The sequence below is a fragment of the Conger conger genome, chromosome 4 (assembly GCF_963514075.1).
Source record: "Conger conger chromosome 4, fConCon1.1, whole genome shotgun sequence".
Taxonomy (NCBI): domain Eukaryota; kingdom Metazoa; phylum Chordata; class Actinopteri; order Anguilliformes; family Congridae; genus Conger; species Conger conger.
Window position 1 is genome coordinate 36,626,148 of NC_083763.1, and position 24,143 is coordinate 36,650,290.

The 24,143-nt window shown below is 41.2% G+C and overlaps 1 protein-coding gene across 2 annotated transcripts; it reads left to right on the forward strand.

Annotated features, from left to right (window-relative positions):
• The first annotated feature begins 15 nt into the window (after positions 1–15).
• Positions 16–24,081, forward strand: fam162a (family with sequence similarity 162 member A). 2 transcript variants are annotated; one of them, XM_061238371.1, is made up of 5 exons: positions 16–208; positions 1,894–2,004; positions 9,257–9,365; positions 14,663–14,771; positions 22,007–22,540. In XM_061238371.1, exons 1-5 carry the CDS (start codon positions 166–168, stop codon positions 22,046–22,048), a joined length of 414 nt encoding a protein of 137 aa, XP_061094355.1. In that variant the 5' UTR covers positions 16–165; the 3' UTR covers positions 22,049–22,540. The 2 variants fall into 2 exon arrangements, with proteins under 2 accessions (XP_061094355.1, XP_061094354.1); XM_061238370.1 differs by lacking the exon at positions 22,007–22,540 and adding an exon at positions 22,551–24,081 and having other exon boundaries at positions 24–208.
• Positions 24,082–24,143: the final 62 nt, after the last annotated feature.

The window sequence follows — 24,143 nt, forward strand, 5'->3', positions numbered from 1 at the left end:
GCTTGCGCGTCTGGTGGGTTCGGGGCGTAAAGGTTGGGCGATGACGCCCATTTTTTTTTTCTCACCTGTTTTGTCATCGTATGTCTATGATTAAACCTTACTGAAGAAGAAGTCCGTTGCTGTAACAGTTTGTTCCAAGCGAAATACAAATAATCCAACAAAGCAATGATTATATTCAACGCGTTGAAGAGATCCTGCTCTGCGTTTGGTTAGTAATGCACGACTATTCTCTGTTGTTTTGATATTGGAAGAACTGGTATTTTCCAAAATCTTGCTTAGCGAGTTATCAAGCTAGCTAACATTAAATAGTTTGCCGTAGGTTTAGTAATTTGTTAGGCTGATTGTTGGTAACTTTACGTCGCAAACGAGATCACAACAGACAGTGATGCCTTTAATCCAATGGGAACTCTTTTATTCTAACATATTTCATGTATAATAACAAAATGTTAGCTAGCTAGTTAGCTAGCTATTACCAGCAGTAGTTCAGTGTGTCTGGCTAGATTCTCGTTTGTCACACTCGCAGGTCACATTTGAAGCTGGTAGTCTGTAACTCAGCCTCTGGACTTCATGAACAAAGATTTGACTTGAGTGTCGTTTTAAAATGTACGAGCTATTCAACCGAGCTGTTGAATTCCTATTTTATGCAATGTCTGTTAGGCCTTCATTGTGGACAATAACAAACCATGGCCCGACGACGTAAATGCGTTCGCGAGTTTCCGAACTGAATTGGGTTAGGTCTAATTACCGCTGGACTTCAGTCCAGACACTAGGCTGTGTACTAGATCCAGTCCATAGACGTGCATAGGCTATAATATTACTTCTCCGATAGAATTTTGAAACCTTTCATATGAAAAGCAGTTTGTGAAAATGTCGGCTAATTAATAATGGAACATGGACATTAATTTCACAAACGAACAGCTGGTTAGACATCACGAAACTTATGATCGCAAAAAAATGACCGATGAGGTTGTCAAATTATCTATGTTTTTTACATTTAATTCAAGGGAACATGCGCAGTAGAGGCGATCTTCCTCGGCTCACCGCCTGCCCCATAGACACAGTGGACTCCAGAATTATTGACACCCTTATTAAAAATGAAGACGAAAGACTGCCAATAATAAACCGCTGTTATGTTCAAACATATGGGAAACTATATTATTTTGTCAATACATTTACTCTGACGTTTCAATCTTTTTTTCCAAGTAATCAAATTTTTTTCTGAAAATCATAGGTCCCCCTGACAATTTTTTAAAATAAAATCAAGTGAAATTGGCAATGCCTTTGTCATGTATCAGCATGGAAAAACCAAATTACTGCCATTTGAGAAGAGTTGGATGGTAATTTACCATCACAAGCCTGGTAATGTATGAAAAAATAGATAAACGGTTAAACTACCTAGCACTGTTAGGGCAATAATACAAAGTGTAAAACGTATGGAACGATTACAAATTTGTCAAAGAGGAAGCAAGTGCATGTTGTCCCCGTGGTTGGTGAGGAACATGGTGAAGGAGGCCAATAATAACCCAAGGAACGTACTTTAGTAATTGCTGAGATTGTTTTCATAATCTGTAATGCCATCTTGTAACAGGTGGTATGTCATTTGTTATGTCAGCCTTATGGTGAGGGGTAGTAAAGTGTTACTGCATATATGCTGGCTAGTTATCATTATAAGAAATCAGTCGGGGAACTTCAATTTATTAGATTTTTCTGAGGCAGGATTATACTTTTGCTGCCGAACTTTTTAAGCAAATATCTGCTTAATGCTATTTTCATATCATGAGCCATTAGTCCTTCTGTCTATAAATAGATTGTTATGGTTGATAAATGTAATAAAAAATAACTTTTTCCATGGGTGACACCAGTGTAAGACCTGTCATGCACTCCTCTCTGCAGTGCCCTGGAGGAGGCAGGTGTTGGACAATGGCAGCCTACGTAGAATGTGTAGCAAGCCAACGGACCGCAGCTCAGAGCCACACACAAATCATACAACTCCAGTGGTCCCTGGTAGGTACAACCCTTACTGTCAAGCTGATAGAGAACAGACAAATGATGCCCTTTATAGTCCAAATTCAATCAGTCCAATATGGACTGTGTTTAGCCTCAGCAAGATGAGCTGCAAGATCAGCACCGTGTTCCCAGTAGCAGAATTACCTTGCGGAGGTGTAAAAGCCAAAGACACAGGTACTCTTAAGACTGTGCTAACAAGGTGTGATTTATTGCTTTGAGTCAGGTGGAAAAATGTTGCAATATTTACAGTGTATAAAAGTGAAAAATTAAACCTGGTAAGGCTCTGAACATGTGGGTGCAGCATGATAAAGGGTGGAGTCATCCGCATACAGAACCAAGCTAGCCTGTCCAATATCAGGAGGGAGTTTATGGTAAATATGGAAAAGAGGAGGGCCCCAAGACAGCTGCCCTGCGGCACACTACAGTCCAGCCATCTACTACTGCAGGCTGCCATTAAAATAGACTTTCTGTGACCAAGAAGACAGCTCTTTAACCACAAACTAGGTGAAGGTTTAAAACCATAGCACTTAAGTTTACTGATTAAAATGTCATGATCGATCACATTGAAGGCGGTACTGAAATCTAGCATTTCTGCGCCCACCACCATTGACCTATCAATCCCAGTCAACAAATTATCAGATGTTCATGTTATAGTAGTGCAGGTTGTGTGACCAGTCCTGTATGCATGCTGATACACTGTTGTGAGTCCATTCATGGAAAAAAATATGAAACTGCTCAAATACTGAATACAGGCAATATTCTGACAGGCCTGCTATTGGGGCCATTCAGTATCACAATATCCAATTAGTACAGGTACAGTCCCCTCCAAAAGTATTGGAACAGCAAGGTCAATTTCTTTGTTTTTGCTAGACACGGAAAACGATTGAGTTTGAGGTCCAGATGTCCAGGAAATTACCGATCTATATTTCAGCTTTTATTTTCTGTTTAAAAATAAATAGATTTTAAAAAATCTAGATTTGTTAAACAATTTAAAACATATCACCTTTTGTATCAAGAGGGCGGCCTGTAGTGTAGTGGTTAAGGTACATGACTGGGACCCGCAAGGTTGGTGGTTCAATCCCTGGTGTTGCCATAATAAGATCCACATAGCCCTTGAGCAAGTCCCTTAACCCTGCATTGCTCCAGGGGAGGATTATCTCCTGCTTAGTCTAATCAACTGTATGACATGTAATGTAATGTATCAGACCACCCAATTTTTAGGTGAGCAAAAATATTGGAACCGGTGTTTCTTGTTGTCCGTATGTGTCCTGTTAGATTGATTGTTTAAACAAATAGTTCTGAATGTCTACTCCTAGTTTTTAGGAAATTGAAATTGATTGCAGACAAGGGAGGAGACCCCTAGTGACAGCATCAAGTCTCTGAGAATAATATGCAACAGGCCTGTTTCTATCATGTTTTTGCAGAAGAACATATAACTAGCTTTCTGATCCACGGTCAAAATAAATGGTTTGTTTATGTCAGGAAGGCCCAAAGTTGGGGCTGACGTCAGTTCTCGTTTTAATTTCTGAAAATACATGTCAGCAGTCTCTGTCCATGTAACCTTATCGTTAGCAGAGAGATTTAGGCCAAGGGCCAAGTAATCAGGGATCCAATGTCTACAATAACCTGTCATGCCTAGAAAAGATCATTTTGTTTTGTTTTTTTACTTTGGAGTTTAGGAAAATCGAGAATCGCCTGGATTCTGTCAGTTCCCAAAGATTTTCCTGCTTTAGAAATTTTGTGGCCTAGATGTATAACTTAATTAGGGTGAACTTGAGTTTTTCTCGTTTGACCTTGTGGCCCTGTTGCTAGGAATTTTAGCAGATTGAGCGAATATTGAATTTGGAATGTCTACAACATACTGAATTAGTATATGGAACTGTTTGGAATTCTCCTACAGAGCAGCAGAGAATACCCTTGTGGTAGTCTAGACCAGGTGTATTGTTTTGTCTTAAACGTAAAAGCAAACCAGTACTGGGAATCAATATCAACCGGCATACTGAAAAAATCAAAAACATTAGCAAGATCGATCACAGTGAAATGTTTTGCATTGCCCGGGACTTGGGCCAAACTAGTAGTTTAGGTTAGATACAACTGGAGCACAGAGTAGCCCCAGTCATGAGCCCCACATCATATTTGAGAGGGAATTGCACTCAGTTTTGTGTCTGACACATGCAAATACATGTGAGTGTCACAAGGCAATGCGTGAATGCTGTCGGAGAATCTGGAAACTGGTGTGCAGTAACGCACAGAGAGGGAGAGTTCTGTCTCTTCACAGTCTGTAGTCCAAACATAATTTAACCCAGGGTCCTGTGTCCTCCCATTTTTTTGTTTGAGGCTTTACACAGAGACACATGGGATGCGCTTCCCAAAATGATACAAAATGGCTGTTGTGCTGAGCTCAGTTGTACAGACAATGCAAAAATCTTTTGTTTCACCATACCATTTCTCCTCATTTCAAAATCTCTACCCCTTCCCTACTTCCCTACATGCAGCTTTCTTTTAATTCCCACTGGATTTTCATCAGTGCCTCATTTCGTCTGAGCAAGGCACTCAAACCCCTTTTTCATCTGTTCAGTACATCTTTTACATCAATCTTCTACACATTCTCAATCCCTCTGCTACATCTAGTTCCTCCATCACTGGCATATTTACCTGGCCTTAGCTGTGCCTGGGCATCTGTCCAGATCCCAGGCATAGAAGTACATTTCAACGTTTTCTACACTGTTAATTCTACCAATTGTTAAACCGTGATTTGTGCATTCTACAACCAATCCTAATATCTCTACCAAGCAGGTTTACCAGACATACAGGAGAGAATATAAATGCATGTTTTAAAATGATAGTAGAACCCGCATTGTTATCCTGAACCAGTAAAGGAATTATAAACTTTTCTGTTGTATTACCTCCTCCAGCATCTTGACTGACCATAGTTTTTCCATAAGGTGGAGGCTTTGATCCCCCCAATTTTGCTGTTACAGAATGACCAGCCCCCATATTTACAATAAAGTCTCATGCTCACCTATTTACTTTTAACGACCTGATTGGTAATGAATTTGCAGGCGTTCGATATAGAAAACCCGTGGACTCACCACCCCGCGCGTGCACCCTGCACACCTTCATTGTCCTTGCAATCCAGTTTGGCTGCCAGGATTCGGGAAAACACCAGCGCCCTGTGGCAGTCCAGCCATTCCATCCGGGGCAGCCACCAGGGTTTTGGATCGTGACATTTCCCTGGGGAGCCGTTTCCCAAAGTCCAGTATCCTTTTGCTGAAGCCAGCTCTTTCCGCAAACCGTCCATGTTAGTCAGCTGGGTTCCGTATGGGGTGAGACTGGCATGTTATCTCCAGGTTTCTCCATTCCGCTGTGTGCATCATATTTTTCTGTAAGTCTCTCAAGAACATCATTAACAGTTTCACCAATCTTTCCTCCACCCACCTGACTCGGATCTGCAGGTCCACACACACACACAGCCTGCAACTCTTCACAGCTTCCAGAGAAAAGTTGCAGGTGGTCTGGTCTTCCTGACCCACTCTGGGGTTTGGGCATTCTGTGCAGTTCGCCCGTGGTGGAAATTACCTTTCCCGTGGAATCTGGGCTTGCTGAGGCTGTTGCCTGACTCGGCTATCCGCAGCCCCACTGCTGGAAAGTGGGGGTCTCGCAGCACTGGACTCCTCGGTGGGTGGGTGCAGGGGCAGCTGTGCCGGGTGTTGCTGATAGTGGTCTGGCAGACATGCAGGGTAATCTAGGTCCAGGTCAATTTTGTATATGCTGGCAAGTTATACTAAATTTGGATCAAAAGAGCAGTTAAAATTTTTTTTACTGCAGATGTATCTCCTTCTTCCCTCTTAGCCTGCTTTTCCTGTTTTGGCATTGTTTCTTTTTTCCACAAATCTACTTCAAACATATTTCCATTTATGTTTATTTTTACAGTATAAAATTCTAATACATTGGTGTGTGGTTGCCAACCCATTCTGTCATGCAATATTTTCATAGGACCCGTAAATTCTGGGTCTTGCCTCTTTGAACTCTTCGAGCTCATGGTTATTACCTCACCCCACTACTAGTGTGTACCTTATTATTAATAATTTTCCTTTTAAATTATTTGAATGCGCAAGTTTTATTTTTGAAACATTTTTTTTTTTACTTAATTAATTTTTTTTTTTTTAGGGTGCACCTGACCTAATCAGTCGGATTCAAAATCTGCACTATCTAAAAGACAATTTGTCTCCCATGTCGACACTTTCACACATGCGCGCGCACACACACACAGAGCCGCTACACAACGGCTCTATCCCACTGGCCTGTTTTCAGCTTGCACTCTCATGGACAACAAAACATACCATATTACACAGGTAATTTACTTAAGAGCTCAGTTATTTTTTATACGCATTTACTCATTAAGACCAATCAATTCTAATAGTTAACTATTAACTATTACTTCTATCAGCGCTTGGGACCCAGTCCCAGAGTGTTAGTATTACTACTGATCACTGTCTAACACTCTCAGCGCTTGGGACCCGGTCGAGTGTTCGTGAGAGCATACCGGCTCTCATGTTTGAATCACTCCCTGAGTCCCCTAGTCAAACGAGGTGATTTACTATGGCCTTTTTTTTTTTTTTTAGGATCGCGTATTGGTTACCCCACACATAAACATCTCATACCATCATCCTTCCCCATAGGCGATTGCTTACAATCCCTTCGTGGGGTGGTTTTTCGGTTCAAGGGACTCTAACCCCAGTGTATACTGTCTGTCTGCGTCACAGACTCTGAGACTGTTCTGTATAGGGAAGAACCACATTAGCGATCCCATCCTCATCGCCAAACTGCTAGGGAAAAATGCCCTTTTTAACATTTCACAGGTGAGCATCATCTGATGAAACAGATCCCAGTAAACGATAGCTATACCTGAGTTTAACTTTCGTATTTATTTGCAAAGAAATGACAGAAAGTGAGAAAGCTTACCGGCTTTCTGATTTGCATCAGACACAGTAAGGCTCTTATACACACTTTTCCAGAAGGGGGGCTTTACCAAAACAAAAAGACATGAAGCTGGCCACAAACATTTATCAGTATTTTGTTTTCTGAATACCCCTTGTTGACTTTGCTGTAAGATCAGAATGTGCTAGCTGAGAAGCAGAGACATTAAGGTCAAAGGCTGTCTGTCTGCTGGGAGAGAGACAGAGAAAGACTCATAGTAAGCACTTAATTCAGAAAGTGGTCTAATAGTAGTAAGGATTACCACTAAAAGGTTATTTATAATCACGTGATTGTCTTTATGTTAACACACAAGAATCAATTAAGAAAATTACCCTTACACCTGCCATAGATGTAGAAGTACAGGGGGGCGGGCGTATTTTGATCTATCGGAGAGGATCAGACATGTATACAGACTTAAAATTACCATTTGGTAACCTGACACCTTATTGGTACATTTGTTCTGGGATAAGGATACAAAGCAGGTCCTTGAACAACATTCTATTGTAATAGAAATGTCCTGCTTTTACTAACCCAGTATGACACTACTTTTGCTTTGTTAATAAACTGTTCTTTATCTAAACTTTGGAACTACAAGTTTAGAAAGGACCAAATGTTACCGAGCATTTAATGTACAGTAGCATAAAGTAACACTATGGTAATATTCATCCGTGCACAGTATTGTAAAACAATGAAAACAGTGGAGAATGATACTTTTATATTTGTTATATTTATAATATTTTTGGCATGGCAAAATACATGGTGCCATATAGTGGTGAAATGCATTGTTCAGGTGTACAACAATAAAAACGGATATGACCGTGAACATTAAGATGTTGTTGGCAGTCCACTTTTCTCTGTGGCTTGCAATCATCTATTGAACTCCAGCTTGGGAAACTCTATTTTTTAACTATTTTTTCACTTTTCACTTCTTTCACCTTCCCCATGCAGTTGAATTTTGAAATATGAGGGATTTTACTTCAATATTGAGTGAATCGTGTCGGTATTTCAGCCCTTTTTATACCCGGCCCCCCAATTTTGGGGGCTGAAAGTAATTGGACAATTGGCTACTCAAACCTTTCTTGGACAGGTGTGTTAAGTTTCATTGTTAGTTCATACAGAAGTGCTATCCATCTGCATTTGGAGTCTGTTGTTGTCTCAACGTGAGGATCAAAGTACTGTGAATGCCAGTAAAGCAGGCCATCATTAAATCTGAATAAATCAATCAGAGACACAGTAAAAAATGTGCCGTGTTCGGTACATTGTTAAGAAGCAAGAAACGCACTGGTGAGCCCAGCAATGGCAAATTACCTGTAAGACGGTGTACCGGATGACAGAAGAATCCTTTGAATATGAAGAAAAATCCCTTTGTACTGTAACTGTTCAACAGATCAAGAACACACTCCAGGATGTAGCATTCTACACCAACATAACCTCAGAAGGATCACACACCACACCATACCACAAGATGCAAACCCCTGGCAAGCCTCAAGAGTAGAATGGCCAGCTTACCTGTAGAGTTCTGGAACAAAGTGTTTTGGACAGATGAGACTGAGTAATGGAAAGGCTGGAGAGAAAAAAAGGAACTGCTCATGATACAAAGCATACTACCTCATCTATCAAACATGGTGGAGGTAATGTTATGACTTGGGCATGTACTACATGGCTGCCACTGTAACTGGCTCACGTTGATGTCACTGCTGACGGCAGAAGCAGGATGAATGCCAAAGTATACAGAAAGTATACAGAATGCCAAAGTATTTTCAACGAAATATTAAATATGATGTCTATTTCAGTTTCTGTTAATTTGTCAAATTACTTTTGGTCCACTAATATTGGGGAACTATGTATAGAAAGGGAGGTAATTCCTGCACTGTTTACCCAATATGAATGTTAAGAACCCTCAAAGTAAAGCTGAAAGTCTGCGTTTAACAACGTATTGGTTGTTTTATTTCAACTGTTTGTTTGCTGGAGTACAGAGCCAAAACTCTAGAACTCTAGCAGAACCTGCGCAATGTTTTATACAGGTGATTGAAGATGAAGGTGACATTGATTCAGAGAGTGATTGGGAACTCTGTCCAGGTCCCATATCCTTGCAACTCTTAGGGCCATCCAATAAAGATATTGAAACTTATTCCTGGACTCATTATATTGTCACTGATATTTTTATATTGCAGGGACTGTGTAAATGGATAAACGACAGAAATATGCACACTTCATGTTTTTATTAAATTCTCTCCCCCCTTCTCTTGTGCTCACATGCACATATCAGCCGACCATGGTTTCAGGGTACCTGGCTACAAACCCACAGACTTTGATAAGAAAATCCTCATCTGGTCTGGTCGCTTCAAGAACAAGGAACAGATCCCTGAACAGATCTCGTAAGTGCCCTCTTCCTGTTTATGCCCTGCAAACACTTGTCGTTTACGTGGGGGAAACGTCCCCCCTCCAATATTCTGAAAAAGCCTTATCTGTCCCCCAATTTCGGCTCCTATTCAAACTCGGTCAGATAATAATTATAATAGCTTTATTTTTATAATACCTTTCATGCAGACTGCAGCTCAATGTGCTTAACAGGAAGAATAAAAACAAAAGGCAAATAACAAGGAAAGGCATAGCAACCACAATCAGTTACAAAAGGTTTAAAACATAGAAAAAATAAAACAATGCATGTTGAAATGAAAACCTAAAAATGGAGAATAAAAGAGCAATGTATATTGAAATAAAAACATGAATAAAATAGTATGAAAGCCATAAATAATAAGTAAAAAATAAATAAGTAGAATAAAAGATAATAAAACTTTTATAAGACAATATAAATCAAAAATGGGTATCAATGGGCTGGATAAAAAAGTTAAAATCCAAATTAAAATGGAAGGTTTTTAACTGCTTTTTAAAATTTCCAAATGAGTCTGCTATTCTAATGTTTTGTGGGAGAGTGTTCCAGAGTTTTGATGCATAAACACAGAAAGCCCTCTCACCACTTTATTTCTGTTTAACCACAGGTATATTAAGTAAGCCCACTGTGGATGATCTAAGTTGGTACATAAGGTGATATAAAAAGGTGCTAAGCCATTTAAAGCTTTATACAGTCTTATACAGGTAGTAAGACTGTAGAATCAACTCTAAAAGAAGCTGGAAGCCAGTGCAAAGCAACAAGGATGGGTGTAATAAGTTATTTTCTTTTAGATAAGTTGGAGTTTATCAATAGACTTCTTAGGCAGTCCGGTAAAAAGAGTATTAAAGAAATCCAAGTGGCTAGAGATGAAAGTGAGTATCAGTTTTTCAGTAGCTTTGTGAGTTAAAAAGGGTCTTACTTTGGCTATGTTTCTCAGGTGAAAAAAAGCAGTCTTGTTTACCACACTCACCGTCAATGTGAGTGATAAAATTGATGTCAGCATCCAAGATAACTCTCAGGTTTCTGACCTCAAATTTTGTCTGTTTAGCCAGTCTTTTTGATTTAGGGGACGCTCGAAGTGCCTCTGTCTTTTCTTCATTTAATTTCAAGAATCTTTTTTTTTTTTTTTTTCATCCATTTATTTATGTTGGCTAGACAGGCTGCAAGAACGCTCATGGCGTTGGCCATCTGGCTCAATGGAGACATAAAGCTGTGTATCATCAACCTAACAATGGAAATTAACATTGGATGATCTTGCCTAAAGGAAGCATGTACAAGGAGCATAAAAGAGGTCATAGAATGCTCCCCTGCACTATGCCACAGTTTGCATCTGTTCACTTAGACACGTTTTCGCCAAGTTGCATGAAAAATGTTATTTCTGTTACATGGGTACGGAACCATTTTAGCACATTACCAGAGAGACCGAGCCACTTCTCAAGGCGATGAATGAAAATATTATAGTCTATAGTGTCGAAAGCAGCACTTAAATCAAGCAGGGCAAGAACCAAAGCATTGTTACTATCAACACTTAGCCGTAAATCATTCACCTCTTTCACTAAAGCCGTTTCAGTGCTATAATTAGCACAGAATCCTCACTGGAAATTGTAAAAAATTTTGTTTTCGACATGATAGGAATTTGTTTGTCTAAAAACTACTTTTTCTAGAATTTTGCTTAGGAACAGCAGGTTGGACATAGGTCTGTAATTGTTCAGATCAGAAATATCCAGAAATATTGCTTTCTTGAATAGTGGTTTTACCAGGGCGGTTTTAACATCTGGGAAAATATCCATCATTAACGATGAATTTACAATTTGTAGAGTATCTTGAGATAGGCAGTCAAATGCACCTTTAAATAATTTAGTCGGTATGCGATCTATAGAGCATGTGGATGATTTCATTTTAGAGATAATGTCCCAAAGAGTTGTTTCACTTCTCAGTAGGACTTCCACTGGGACTCGCTATACTAGCACAGATTTTATGTTTTCTCTTAAAAAAAGATGCTAATTTCTCACAATTGTCGGAGAATAGTTGAGAACAGTACTCTAGGATTATTTGTATTATTACAGATCATCTTAAAGAAGTGGGCTTGTCTCTCTTTCCACATAATTTTATTGTGAGCAGTAGCACGTTCCGTAAAAATATTAGTGACCTGGAGTTTAGTTTTGCGCCATATTTGCTCAGCTCGCAGTTCCTTTACAGCTGAGAGGTAGTACTGTTTTTCCACGGTATAACTTGGCTACGAGAGCATTTTTTATTTTACGCCACCTTTTTTCCCTTCCTTAACAGATTGAAGAAAGCTATAATTGGGAGGAGAGGCTTCAATGAGTATGGTTGAACCAGCTGACGACAGCCAGGTTTCTGTCATTAAAGAAAGTAATTTATGCTCAGAGACAAAATCATAGAAAAAAAACAAACATCTTGCTTGTCATCTACCTGATGTTCAGAAGAGCAATATTAAGCCTCTCATTTTTACACATGAGGGTCGCTTAATTGAACCCTTCAGAGCATTTGCCTGATATCACAGCAACAAGTGCCAAAATAAATAAAAAAGGGGAAAAAAACTAAAGAAAACAAGGAATGTCAGTGTGTAATTCCTAGTCAAAACAGTTCTAACTGTAAGCACTGACCAAGAAACTTATATTAAGGACAATGTAAAGTAATGCAGATGCACTATTTCTCAAATTTAAAGCACCAGAAGTTTCAAGCTCCAAAACTAAACCGGGTTGGTGAGGGTCTGTTTACAAAATTAGAAATTACTTCCAGATCAGCATAGTTTTTGTGTGTGTGTAAGGTCTAATTCCTTCCATTTTCAGAAAAGCTTGGTACGAATCACGCACGTGATCCGTTTCAGCAAACAGTGACATGGCAATGGTGCTCCCCTGTGATAGAATGGCTAGGAAGCTGTTGCTAACAAAAGACTACGAACCAGGCAGGCAGGCAAAACTGTAGTAGTTGTGCTTCCGGTGCTGTTCGGAACATTGTGAGCTAACACGGTCTTCTGAACACAGGGAAGTTGTGTAGTTATTTGTTTTTCTCAATAATTATTGCACTAATCAAACAAAGCATTTTAGTGTCTGGGATAGCCAATAAGGAACCATAACAAACCAGGGGCCTGTTACATGGATTAAGTTTAAGCTAATTGCAGCTTCATATGGAGAATCTCCAATTGAATTTAGCTGAGGACTTAATCTGCGTTTGTGACTTAATAGTAATAATTATAACTTTTTGTAAACGGAATTACACTGTTGGAACCCAATCATTTTGGTTTGTTAATATACTCTTACTTAAAAAAAATTCAATGAAAGGTTTTAAGTATTTACTTATAGTTCTAGATATGTTTTATGCAAGAAATCAGGAACTATGATTTTGTGACTACATCTACATTATGCCATCGGAAAACCTACCTACCTACCATCGGAATCCTAAGGAATGCCATCAACCAATGCATAATGAAATTATGAATCATTTCAAAAACCGCATGAATCTACAGTACATGCCAAACTTGGGTTCTACAGCTTTTATTGCCAATGTCTATTACAAACAAGCTAAAGTGCATACAGTTCATATTTGTATGACACTGGAATAATAATCAATGTCCATGCAACTACTACATAACAGGACATTAAATATGACTTGCTGTCCTGCTTGCTTGCATATCAAGCTCATACTCAAAGGTTTTTAAAATGGTGCAACCCTTTTCTCATGCTCCAGATCAAATCCCCCCATTACATGACTTTTATTGAAAATTGCTTCTGTGATCTACGTTGACAGTTAAAATGGAAGGGGCAACCTAAAGAAGCCAACCTAAAGACGTTTGTTGTAATGTTATTTTATGTTACGCTAGTGTTTCTCTTGTTAGCTTGCAAAGCTTTTTCGAAATGCATTTTAAATAGCATTTGAAATGCAAGCCAACATCGCTACTTGACAGTTTCCGTGATGCCGATTTAAATGGTGACTCAAACAAACAAGAGTCTGAAATGCGTTGTTTGGCCTACACAACAGACACAACAATGTTAGGCAACAGTGAAAAGCTGTGGCATCAGCTCCTGTGGTAGTAAACTCTGACCTTTCCTGGATGATTTTTCAAATGTCTGATGAAAATTGATGCGGTTGTTCCTGCATCTTTTATTTTAATGCTGAAAATTTTGTAATGATTTTGTTTGGCTCAATGAGCTTGAATTCTTTAAACCCAAAGGTCACAACATGCAGAACTGTAACGTTAGCTATGCTGCAAGAAATACAGTGTAGGGGGTTGCTATGGTTGCAAATGAAAAGCACACGGTGTGGCATGTAAGACGACATTCGGGGTGTTTAACCAACGATTATTTTACATAGAAATCATTGAAAAATAATGATTGGTTGTGACATTGTTCGATGGCATTTGGCAGACTTTTATTGTTCATGAATCATTAGTGACGAATTTGAGTCGAATATGGAGTCAAGTATGTGCGACTTAAGTGTGACTCGAGTCCTCATCTATGGGCTATTACTAACTTTACCCAGTTTTCACCGCGAAAGCTATAGCTACCCAGGTAACATGGAATCCAAACTATCAAACTATTGAAGTTAACGATTAGCTGAAGTTATATGAAATGATTTCTCAGATAAAACCTAATAAGCAAGCAAGCTAGCTAGCTAAGGTTTGCGACAGCAAACTCACTACATAGCAAATATTTCCACTTATATTTGTTAACCGAGTTACCTGTGGGCTACCGGAAATAATTGCCTGCTTTTTATGAAGAGACTTGGACTTGGAATAGCCATTTGCTCTGCCATTTTACAGGGTTATGTACCTTCATACATACTGCATAAGCCATCACAGGCATGCGTGTTTTAACAAGGTATGTCAGTCATTTGATTATAGAAAACTCGATTATTACTTGGTCCCTACTGGTACGGCAAAAAAACGAACACGTTTTTATAAAAAAATAAAAATAAAAATTCAGAAAAGCACAATATAGGCGTCCATGGTATACAGTATTATTGGTACACTGTGCAACCCTACTGGGTTCAGTCTTTCTGTCTGTTCCTGTCACCAGAAGCTCATGGAGTGAAAATCCCACACACAGAAGAGTCAATTATGACACTAATCCTATGCCAGCTCTCAGCCACATACTGCTGGTCACAACAATCTCTGATCTATGTGAGACCTTTTGTGTGAGCCAGTCTGAGAGTAGACGCTTTATGCATGAGAAGCTGTGTATATCTTGCCATGTGTGTGTTAAGAAGGGGTGTGCACACGTGAGATGTGTGTGAGACATCAGCACTCCTGTTTTGCAGGTTTGTGATGATCGACACAGCAAGGAACAGGGTTCGTGTGAAGGTCTGTTATGTCATGATAGCCATGACCGTAATATCCTGCCTGGGCATGGTTTACCTGGGGAAACAGGTAGGTGTATGCCATGTTTTCTAATTGCAAAATTCCTTTAAACATACAGTCCCTTCAAAAAGTGTTGGAACAGCAAGGCCAATTCCTTTGTTTTTGCAATACACTGAATACATTTGAGGTTGAGATAAAAAGATGAACATGAGACAAGGTTTTATTTCCTGGTATTTTTCTATTATTTTAAAACGGGGACAAGGCTAATTTTCATCTGTTGTCCCTTGGCAGGTTGATGGCAACACATTTTTTATCAAAGGATAACAAACACATCAATTTAATCCCGCAGAAGTCATCACAAACTCCCATCCATAGTACATGGAGCCCGCTCTAGTTGACCTGTTTGTCTTTATAAACTCATTTAGAGGAGGTGGGGCTAGACCATGGATTTTGTAAACTAAGGTAGAGTCTGCGTATTTCATTACATTTTCCCAGCTCAGAATATCATATTTCTTCAAGATGTTAGAATGATGGTACCTGGTGGGCTTTTAGTGTAGATTTTTTTGAGCTTGCTTGTAGACAGTTTCAACAGGTTTTAGTGTGGACTTACGTGCCAGTGCCAAACTTGTTATATTGTAATTGTCATATGTGGCATAGTCATAGCGTTAAAATATAGTTTGGCTGAATCAATAGTTATTTCTGATGCATCTAAAATTTGACACATTAAATTTTAGTCTATTCAGTTTTTTTCACTTGTTTAAAGTAGAGCTGTGAATTGATAATCATTCCTAGATATTTGAGCTCATGTACTTCCAGTTTTGTTCCAAGTACAAGCACGTCAGGATTTATATCAGCACTTGCCTTTTTAGAAAAAAACATAGTCTTTGACACATTGAGATGTAAATGAGAACTTTCCAGCCAGTTAGAAACATTAATCATAGCAGCTGATAGTTATTGTGCAGCTTGATGTTTGTTTTTAGCATTCACACCTAGATGTGTTAAACTACTTCGAACATAGCAGTTTTGGTATCAGACCTCCCAATTTTTAGGTGAGCAAAAGTATTGGAACAGAGAGTATTTAAGTAATTAACACATTTCGTAGCATATCTCTTGCTTGCAATAACTGCATCAAGTATGTGACCCATGGACATCACCAATCTGTTGCATTTTTTTGTGATTCTTTTCCAGGCTTTTACTGCGGCCTCTTTCAGTTGTTTTTTGTTTCGGAGGGAGTTTTTCCCTTCCATCTCCTCGCCAGGAGGTGAAATGCATGCTTGGGTTAAGGTCTGGTGATTGAATTGGCCTGTCTAAAACCTTCCACTTTTGTTGTGTTGGCAGTGTCTTTTGGGTCATTGTCTTGCTGTATGATGAAGTTCCTCACAAATAGTTTGGACACATTTATCCATAAGTTGGCAGACAGAATGTTTTTGAAGACTTATGAATTAATCCTACTGCTACCATCATAATTTTCATCATCAGTAAAGATTAGTGAGCCCACTCCAGAAGCAGCCATGCAAGCCCAAGCCATGACGCTTCCTCCACCGTGCTTCACAGATGAGCTTGTATGTTTTGGATCATGAGCAGATCCCTTCTTTCTCCACACTTTGGCCTTTCCAGTCTATAAAACTTTGTTCCAGAACTTTTTTGGCTCAACTCTGTACTTCTTTGCAAATTGTAATCTTCTGATTCTTGCTACTGATGAGTGGTTTGCATCTTGTGGTATAGCCTCTATATTGCTGTTCTCTAAGCCTTCTTTGAACGGTTGATTGAGTGATCTTCACCCTTGCCCTGTGGAGATTGTTTGTGATGTCACACTGATTTTTTCATCACAACTCTCACAATGTTTCTGTCATCAACTGCTGTGTTGTTTTCCTTGGTCGACCTGCTGCTCAGTACGCCAGTATTTTTTTATTTTTCAGTTGTTGTACAAGCTATCCCCAATGCTTGTGCAATGGATTTTCCCTCTTTTCTAAGCTTCAAAATTTCTCCCAAAGACCAGCTCTCTGATCTTCATGTTGATTTATCTTTTGTAACACATGCAGTCTTCACAGGCAAAACCCAAGGCTAAAACCAAGAGTAGACATTCAGAACATTCAGAAGTGCTTATTATTTAACCAGTCAAGTTCAAGTTCAAGTTACTTTATTTGTACACGTAGGTAAATTTGTTTGCAGAGAGAGTCACACAATACTTAAAAACACATAAAATACAACAAGCGTATAAAGTGCAGGGTGCAAAAAGTGCTCAGGGGTTCCAATCCTCCAGTGAATCGGTAAATACAACGCAGAATAGACGCATCAGACAGTGGAAAGCTTATCAGCGCTCTGACTTGTTCCACTCAATAATGGCTGCTGGAACAAAGCTATTTCTATAGCGCTTAGTTCTGCACATTGGGACGGCAAGTCTACACCCAGAAGGGAGAAGCCGGAATTCACTATGCAGAGGGTGGAACTCATCATTTACGATTGAGCTGGATATTCGCCGTAGCTGCCTGATGTATAGAAACTCAGGATTAAGCTGTTGCTCCCCCCCGATCAATTTACTAGACCATTTCACAATCTGGTTCAAAGAGTTTCTGTTCTTCAAAGAAAGATTACCGAACCATGACACCAAAGAAAAAGACATGACGGACTCAATAAAAGCACGATAAAATAGGGTCATCATGGTTCTGTCAATATGGAACCGGGACAGTTTTCTCAAACAATATAAACGCTGGTGCCCCTTTTTGCACACAGCTTCACAATTAATTTCAAACTTCAATTGTGAGTCAATAATTGTCCCAAGATATTTGTACGATTGTACACACTCGACAGTTTGGCTCTTAATGGATGCAACTTCATGTGTGTGGGCCTTTTTTCTAAAATCAATTTGCATATCTTTAGTCTTAGATATGTTTAAATGAAGATAAGATGCCTCACACCATTTGGCGAAGTCATCGATGACTGGACCATGGCCAATTTCAGAATCCTGTAGCAGGCTGACTATGACCGTATCGTCTGCGTACTTTAAAATGGTCCTGTTGTCATACGTGCTCTGACACATATTTGTGTAGAGAATGAATAAAAGTGGTGAAAGCACGCACCCTTGTGGGGAGCCAGTGGATCATTAGTGTGTGCATTAGTGTTCTGCAGTGGGTTGGTTGCATTTTCTGTATTCAGCGTCAGTGTTATTTAAGCTGTTGTGTAGCGCACCAGCGGCAGCTGTGTGCGGCAGCCTCGGCTACTTGCCTCGGCGTACGAAGTCGCAGGTGTACAAAGTCGGGGGTGTCTATCTACGGGTGTCCATCGAGGCTGTCTGAGAGCCTGATGTTTGATTTTGTTTTTGCTGCCTGCCCTCATTCCACTGTGTAGTATTCCCCTTGTCCTCCCTAGTTCCCTCCATGTGTTTCCTTCCCATCCCTGTCCTCTCTCCTCTCCCCAGGTCCCAGTCAGGTAGGAGGTTCGCCTCCCGCCAACATGGGCAGAATATCTCTAACCTCATCTTCCCTCCCAGATCCCCTGGTATTGATCTCTGTGTGGCTGGTGGCCTCTGGAACTGCCAGTCCGCCGTCCAGAAAGCAGACTTCATATCTGCCTATGCCTCCCACCTCAACCTTGACTTTCTTGCTTTAACTGAAACGTGGCTCTCACCTGAGAACACGGCCACCCCGGCTGCCCTTTCCTCTGCCTTCTCTTTTTCCCACACACCCAGATCCTCTGGCAGAGGAGGTGGCACAGGTCTCCTAATCTCATCCTCATGGAGATCTAGTGTCTTCTCCTCATCCCTCTCCTTCTCCTCTTTTGAATTTCATGCGGTTTCTGTTACTCTGCCGTGCAAACTGTTTATCGTTGTTGTTTATCGCCCCCCGGGTCCTCTGGGGAACTTTTTGGATGAGATGGACATCCTCCTCAGCTCCTCACCTGTCAATGACACCCCCCTGATCCTCCTGGGTGACTTCAACCTCAACTCAGAGTCCACCCAGTCTACCTTTCTCTCCCTCCTCTCTTCTTTCGACCTTACCCTCACTCTTTCCCCTCCCACCCACAAAGCAGGCAACCTTCTTGACCTCATCTTCACAAGGAGCTGCACAACAACCAACCTCTCTGTAACACCACTCCATATATCTGACCACTCCTTCATCTCTTTCTCTCTTCCACTCTCCTCTAACACCCATCCATCTCTCCCACCGTCCACTGTCACCTGTCGACGGAACCTACGCCACCTGTCTTCCTCCACCCTCTCATCTACAATCCTCTCCTCCCTACCATCTGCGGAGTCTTTCTCTCGACTGTCTACCGATGATGCGGCTACAACTCTCATGTCCTCCCTCTCATCTTCCTTTGACTCTCTGTGCCCCCTCACCACCAAACTAGCTCGGGCCTCCCCCCCCAGTCCCTGGCTTTCTGATGCTCTACGAGCTGCCCGAACCGAACTGCGGGCGGCGGAGAGAAAATGGAAAAGGTCCTGTCTCCCCAGTGATATGGCTTCCTTCCATGCCCTCTTATCATCTTTCCATTCCTCTGTCTCTCTAGCTAAATCTTCCTTCTTTCACTCGAAAATTAACGCAGCCGCCTGTAATCCCCGCAAACTGTTTTCAACTTTCTCCTCTCTTCTGGCCCCCCCTCCCCCCCCTCCCCCCCCACCCCCCTCATCACTCACACCTGATGACTTTGTCTCCTTCTTTGAAAAGAAGGTCGATGCTATTCGCAATTCCTTCTCCCAACCCTCCACCCCTGCTGACCCTCCTACCCTCCCCAACTCCCTAACCTCCTTTTCTCCCCTCTCTGATGCCGACACGCTGAAACTCCTTACTTCCCACCGCCCAACCACCTGTCCTCTTGACCCCATCCCCTCTCCCCTCCTACAATCTATATCTGAGGACATTCTCCCTTTTCTCTCCTCTCTAATCAACACCTCCCTCTCTTCCGGCACCATGCCCTCTTCCCTGAAGAGGGCCAGAGTCACTCCCCTCCTCAAAAAACCTACTCTCGATCCCTCTGCCCTGAACAACTACCGGCCTGTCTCTCTTCTTCCCTTTCTCGCTAAAACCCTGGAACGGGCGGTCTGCTCCCAACTGTCCACCTATCTTCTCCACAACAATCTCCATGACCCCAACCAGTCTGGCTTCAAGAGTGGCCACTCCACCGAAACCGCCCTGCTCGCGGTCACTGAGGCACTCCACTCTGCTAAAGCAAAATCCCTCTCCTCTGTCCTCATCTTCCTCGACCTGTCGGCCGCCTTCGATACAGTCAACCATGAGATTCTGCTCTCATCGCTGGCTGGGATGGGTGTCACAGGTTCTGCACTCGCTTGGTTTTCCTCCTACCTCTCTGGTCGCTCCTACCAGGTGACTTGGAGGGGCGCACTCTCCGACCCTCAACCCCTACGAACTGGAGTCCCGCAGGGCTCGGTTCTTGGGCCTCTCCTCTTCTCGCTATACACCATGTCTCTTGGTTCTGTTATCTCTTCCCACGGCTTCTCTTATCACTCCTACGCTGATGACACCCAACTCTTCATTTCCTTCCCCCCTGACACCCAAATCACCACACAGATCTCTGCCTGCTTGGCTGATATCTCTGCATGGATGACTTCCCATCACCTGAAGCTCAACCTTGCCAAAACTGAGCTTCTCTACATCCCTGCTAAGTCCTCTCCGTCAATCGACCTCTCACTGACTGTGGAGGACTTTGTAGTTTCCTCCTCCCGTACGGCAAAGAATCTTGGGGTGACTCTTGATAACTGCCTCTCCCTGGCTCCACAAGTATCCTCCACTGCCAGAACCTGCAGGTTCTTTCTGTTTAATATACGCCGCATCCGTCATCTCCTGACGGAGAAAGCCACCCAGCTCCTAGTCCAGGCGCTCGTCATTTCCCGCCTGAATTACTGCAACTCCCTCCTAGCCGGCCTCCCAGCGTGCGCCATCAAGCCGCTCCAGCTGGTCCAGAATGCTGCAGCCCGCTTGATCACCAGTCAGCCCAGGTCGGCTCATGTCACCCCGCTTCTCATTGGCCTCCACTGGCTTCCTATTGCCGCACGCATCCGATTCAAGGCCCTAGTGTTGGCATTTCAGGCTGCTAAGGGGACTGCCCCACATTACATACAATCCCTGATCACTCCCTACTCCCCAGCTAGACCACTCCGGTCTGCCAGCTCTGGTCGCCTTACGATTCCCTCTCTACGGGCACCTGGCGGTCGAGCTGCACGTTCACGCCTGTTTTCCGTTCTGGTTCCTCAGTGGTGGAATGACCTGCCTACCACTGTCAGGACAGCAGAATCCCTCCCCCTATTTCGACGCAGACTCAAAACACACCTGTTCAAACTCTACCTTAGTCCCCCCTCCTGATTTACCCCGCCCCCCCCTTCTGATACCCCTATCCCTGTCTAACCCCCCACCCCCCCCAAAAAAAAAAAAAAAAAAAAAAAAAAAAAAAATTGCACTTATGATGACGACTATATGTTTAGAACAGCAGTCCAGGTGTATTTTTCTAGTTCTGGATGTGATGCTTTGACTTGTGGTAGAACCTATGCACTTGTAAGTCGCTTTGGATTAAAAGCGTCTGCCAAATGACTAAAATGTAAATGTAAATGTAAATAAGCAGACTTGGTCTGATAGGGTTCCATTTACCCTCACTCTCTGTGTCCTGTTAGTTAAAAAATCAAGGATCCAGCCCACCAGATTGTTGCTTTAGTTGAACTGTTCTAAAAGTCTACTGATTAAAATGTGAGGTTGAATGGTATTAAAAGCACTAGAAAAATCCACAAATCAGTCTCAATCTCAATTGTCTTCAGTGTATCGCAAAAACAAAGGAATTGACCTTGCTGTTCTAATACTTTTAAATGGGATTTCATATTTTCTGTATACTTCCTGCAAACTGTACTTCTGAAATGTACTCAAAATACTTTCTGAATACAGCCTTCAAATACTCTTCTCAAGAATGCAAGCCAATGTGAGCAATTAACCATATATTTAAATCAATTTATGAGACTTACAGTTCGGTAAATAAGGTATTTGCACCCTTCCTGATTTCCTTGTTTGCATATTTGTCATACTGAAGTTTCGAGAAAATCTTGGACATGGGAACCTGACGTGCGTTCAAAACCGCAAGCATTCGCAGCAAACTATGTTTGCAGTAAACCATTGCTGTTGAACGATTTTAAATGAACGTTCCATTTAGTTTGCTACCAACGCATTTTGATTACAAATGGATACAACTTAAATCTTCCCCAGCCATTTTTGTTCACTACGCACTACCTTTTCAAACTGTTAAAAATTTCCGCAGACGTTAGCTAACAAATTGAACGCACATCTCATCTCATTGTCTTGCAGCATAACCCAATTGAGCTTCAGCTGCAGCTCACAGCCAGATGACTAGACATTCTCCTTAATTCGTAGTTCCTTCAGTTATAATGGCAAGTTGTCCACGTCATGATGCAGCAAAGCATCCCCTATGCCATCACACTACCATCACCATGTTTGACTCCTGGTATGACCTTACTGTGCTTAATGAAATAATGGGACCATCTTTGACTCATTAGTTAACAAGGTGGATGAGTTGGCCACCTATGAGGTATGACCACCTGTATCAACAGAGCAGTCTGCTGTGTTTTTTACGAAGACTTAGTTAACTGATAAGACCTTTTTTTCAGAAAATAAATAACTGAATAAATGATACAACCTCATTTACATACAGCTTGAAAACTGGAATAGAAAATTGAATGTTTTCAATGTTGTGTATTTCATAATTATAGTATTTCATATTTTGTGTTTGTTTTATGACAATATATGATGTAATTTGTAAGAGGTCATGATTTGGGTGTGTGTGTGCACATGTTTTTAAGGCTGTACAATAGCGTGGGTCTGTGTTTTTCAGGCTGTAGGAAGGCATGAATCTCTCACTAGTTGGAACATGGAAAAGAAAGCCCAGTGGCGGGAGGAAGCACACAGAGAGAGGGAGGCCATTGCCACTGACAAGGCTCAGTGAGGACCACACCCTGCTCCACCCACCAAAAACGCCTTTAAATTTGGTGTGCACCACATGATTTCTGGCAGCATTGGCAGATCAGAGAAATACATTAAGGGGAAGTAATTAGAAATCAGCTGTTAGAAATTGTTTTTTATTTTCAGGTATTTTTATAATATTGCTGTGATTCTAGCAAACAGGAACCATTTATTTCTGTTGGAAATTAATGTAAGCAGTGTGTGCTCCCCTCCTACTTCTACTGGGGTAATGACTTACACATCCATTCATGTATATACTGTGGAACAACACAAGATATGAACACTTTGTGTCACTTTGTGAATGTTCATAACTTTCAAAATTCTCAACTTTTAAGAATATTATCTATTTATGGGGGTATGTTGTTGATCATGTAATAACTAATGCAATAAAAAGACAATTATTTTGATCAGTTTCATATTCACATTGAGGCACACACACACACACACACACACACACACACACACACACACACACACACACACACACACACACACACACACACACACACACACACACACACACACACACACACACACACACACACACACACACACACACACACACACACACACTTGCCACCCCACACGTTTTGTGCTAAATAAAAGGCTAAGCAGTTTGGTCTGAAAAAACAACTCAACCTCTTGACCATGTCTGCATGCTTTTATGCATTACGTTACTGCTGCATGATTGGCTGATTAGATATATTAGCTGATGATAGGTTTAATAAACTGTTTGGAACATCATCAAGAAGAGAATACTGGTGAGCTCAGTGATTGCAAAGGGGCTGGTAGGCTAAAGAAGATATCTACTTTTGATGACAGAAGAATTGTCACCGCAATGAAGATAAACCAACAAACACCTATCCGACACATCAGAAATACTCTTCAGGAGAAGGCAGAAATCGATCTACAGAGGCTACACTGCAAGATGTAAACAACTAGTGACTTGGAAAAACAGGATGGCCAGGTTACAGTTAAGTAGTACATGAAGCTAGACATGGCAGAGCTCCTTCATATATTTCTGAGCTTTTAGTACCATATTGTTCTGGGAGATTGCTCAGGTCCACACAGGGATCTTCTTAGTCCCGTGCTCTAGATTTAAAAATAAAGGTGATAGAGTCTTCTCTGTGAGGGCTCCTAAGCTCTGGAATGCACTATATGTTGACATTAGAAAGGCAGAGACGGTTGACAGTTTTAAGTGACTTTTAAAAACACACTTTTTTTTTGTTCGGCCTTTGGATGAATTATATTTTTTAAGGAAAAAATGTTAATTTTAATTTAAGTTCAAGTTGTGCTGTTATCTGTGCCGTCTGTGCTGTTGGTCCAATTTCATGTTTTATGTTTTATTAAGTGCTTTGGGTGCCATGTTTCTAGCACTATATAAATAAAGTTATTCAAATAAAGTTATCATAATACAGCCTGCTGAGTTGTGGAAAAAGCTCTGTGGACAGATGAATGGCCAGGT

What these genes read in the sequence shown, in the direction of transcription:
- fam162a (XM_061238370.1), top strand. Translation starts at nt 166, where the DNA reads ATGATTATATTCAACGCGTTGAAGAGATCCTGCTCTGCGTTTG. An exon ending in TACAACTCCAGTGGTCCCTG is followed by an intron (nt 2,005 to 9,256) that starts GTAGGTACAACC and finishes TGCACATATCAG; the next exon opens with CCGACCATGGTTTCAGGGTA. An exon ending in TGGTTTACCTGGGGAAACAG is followed by an intron (nt 14,772 to 22,550) that starts GTAGGTGTATGC and finishes TGTGTTTTTCAG; the next exon opens with GCTGTAGGAAGGCATGAATC.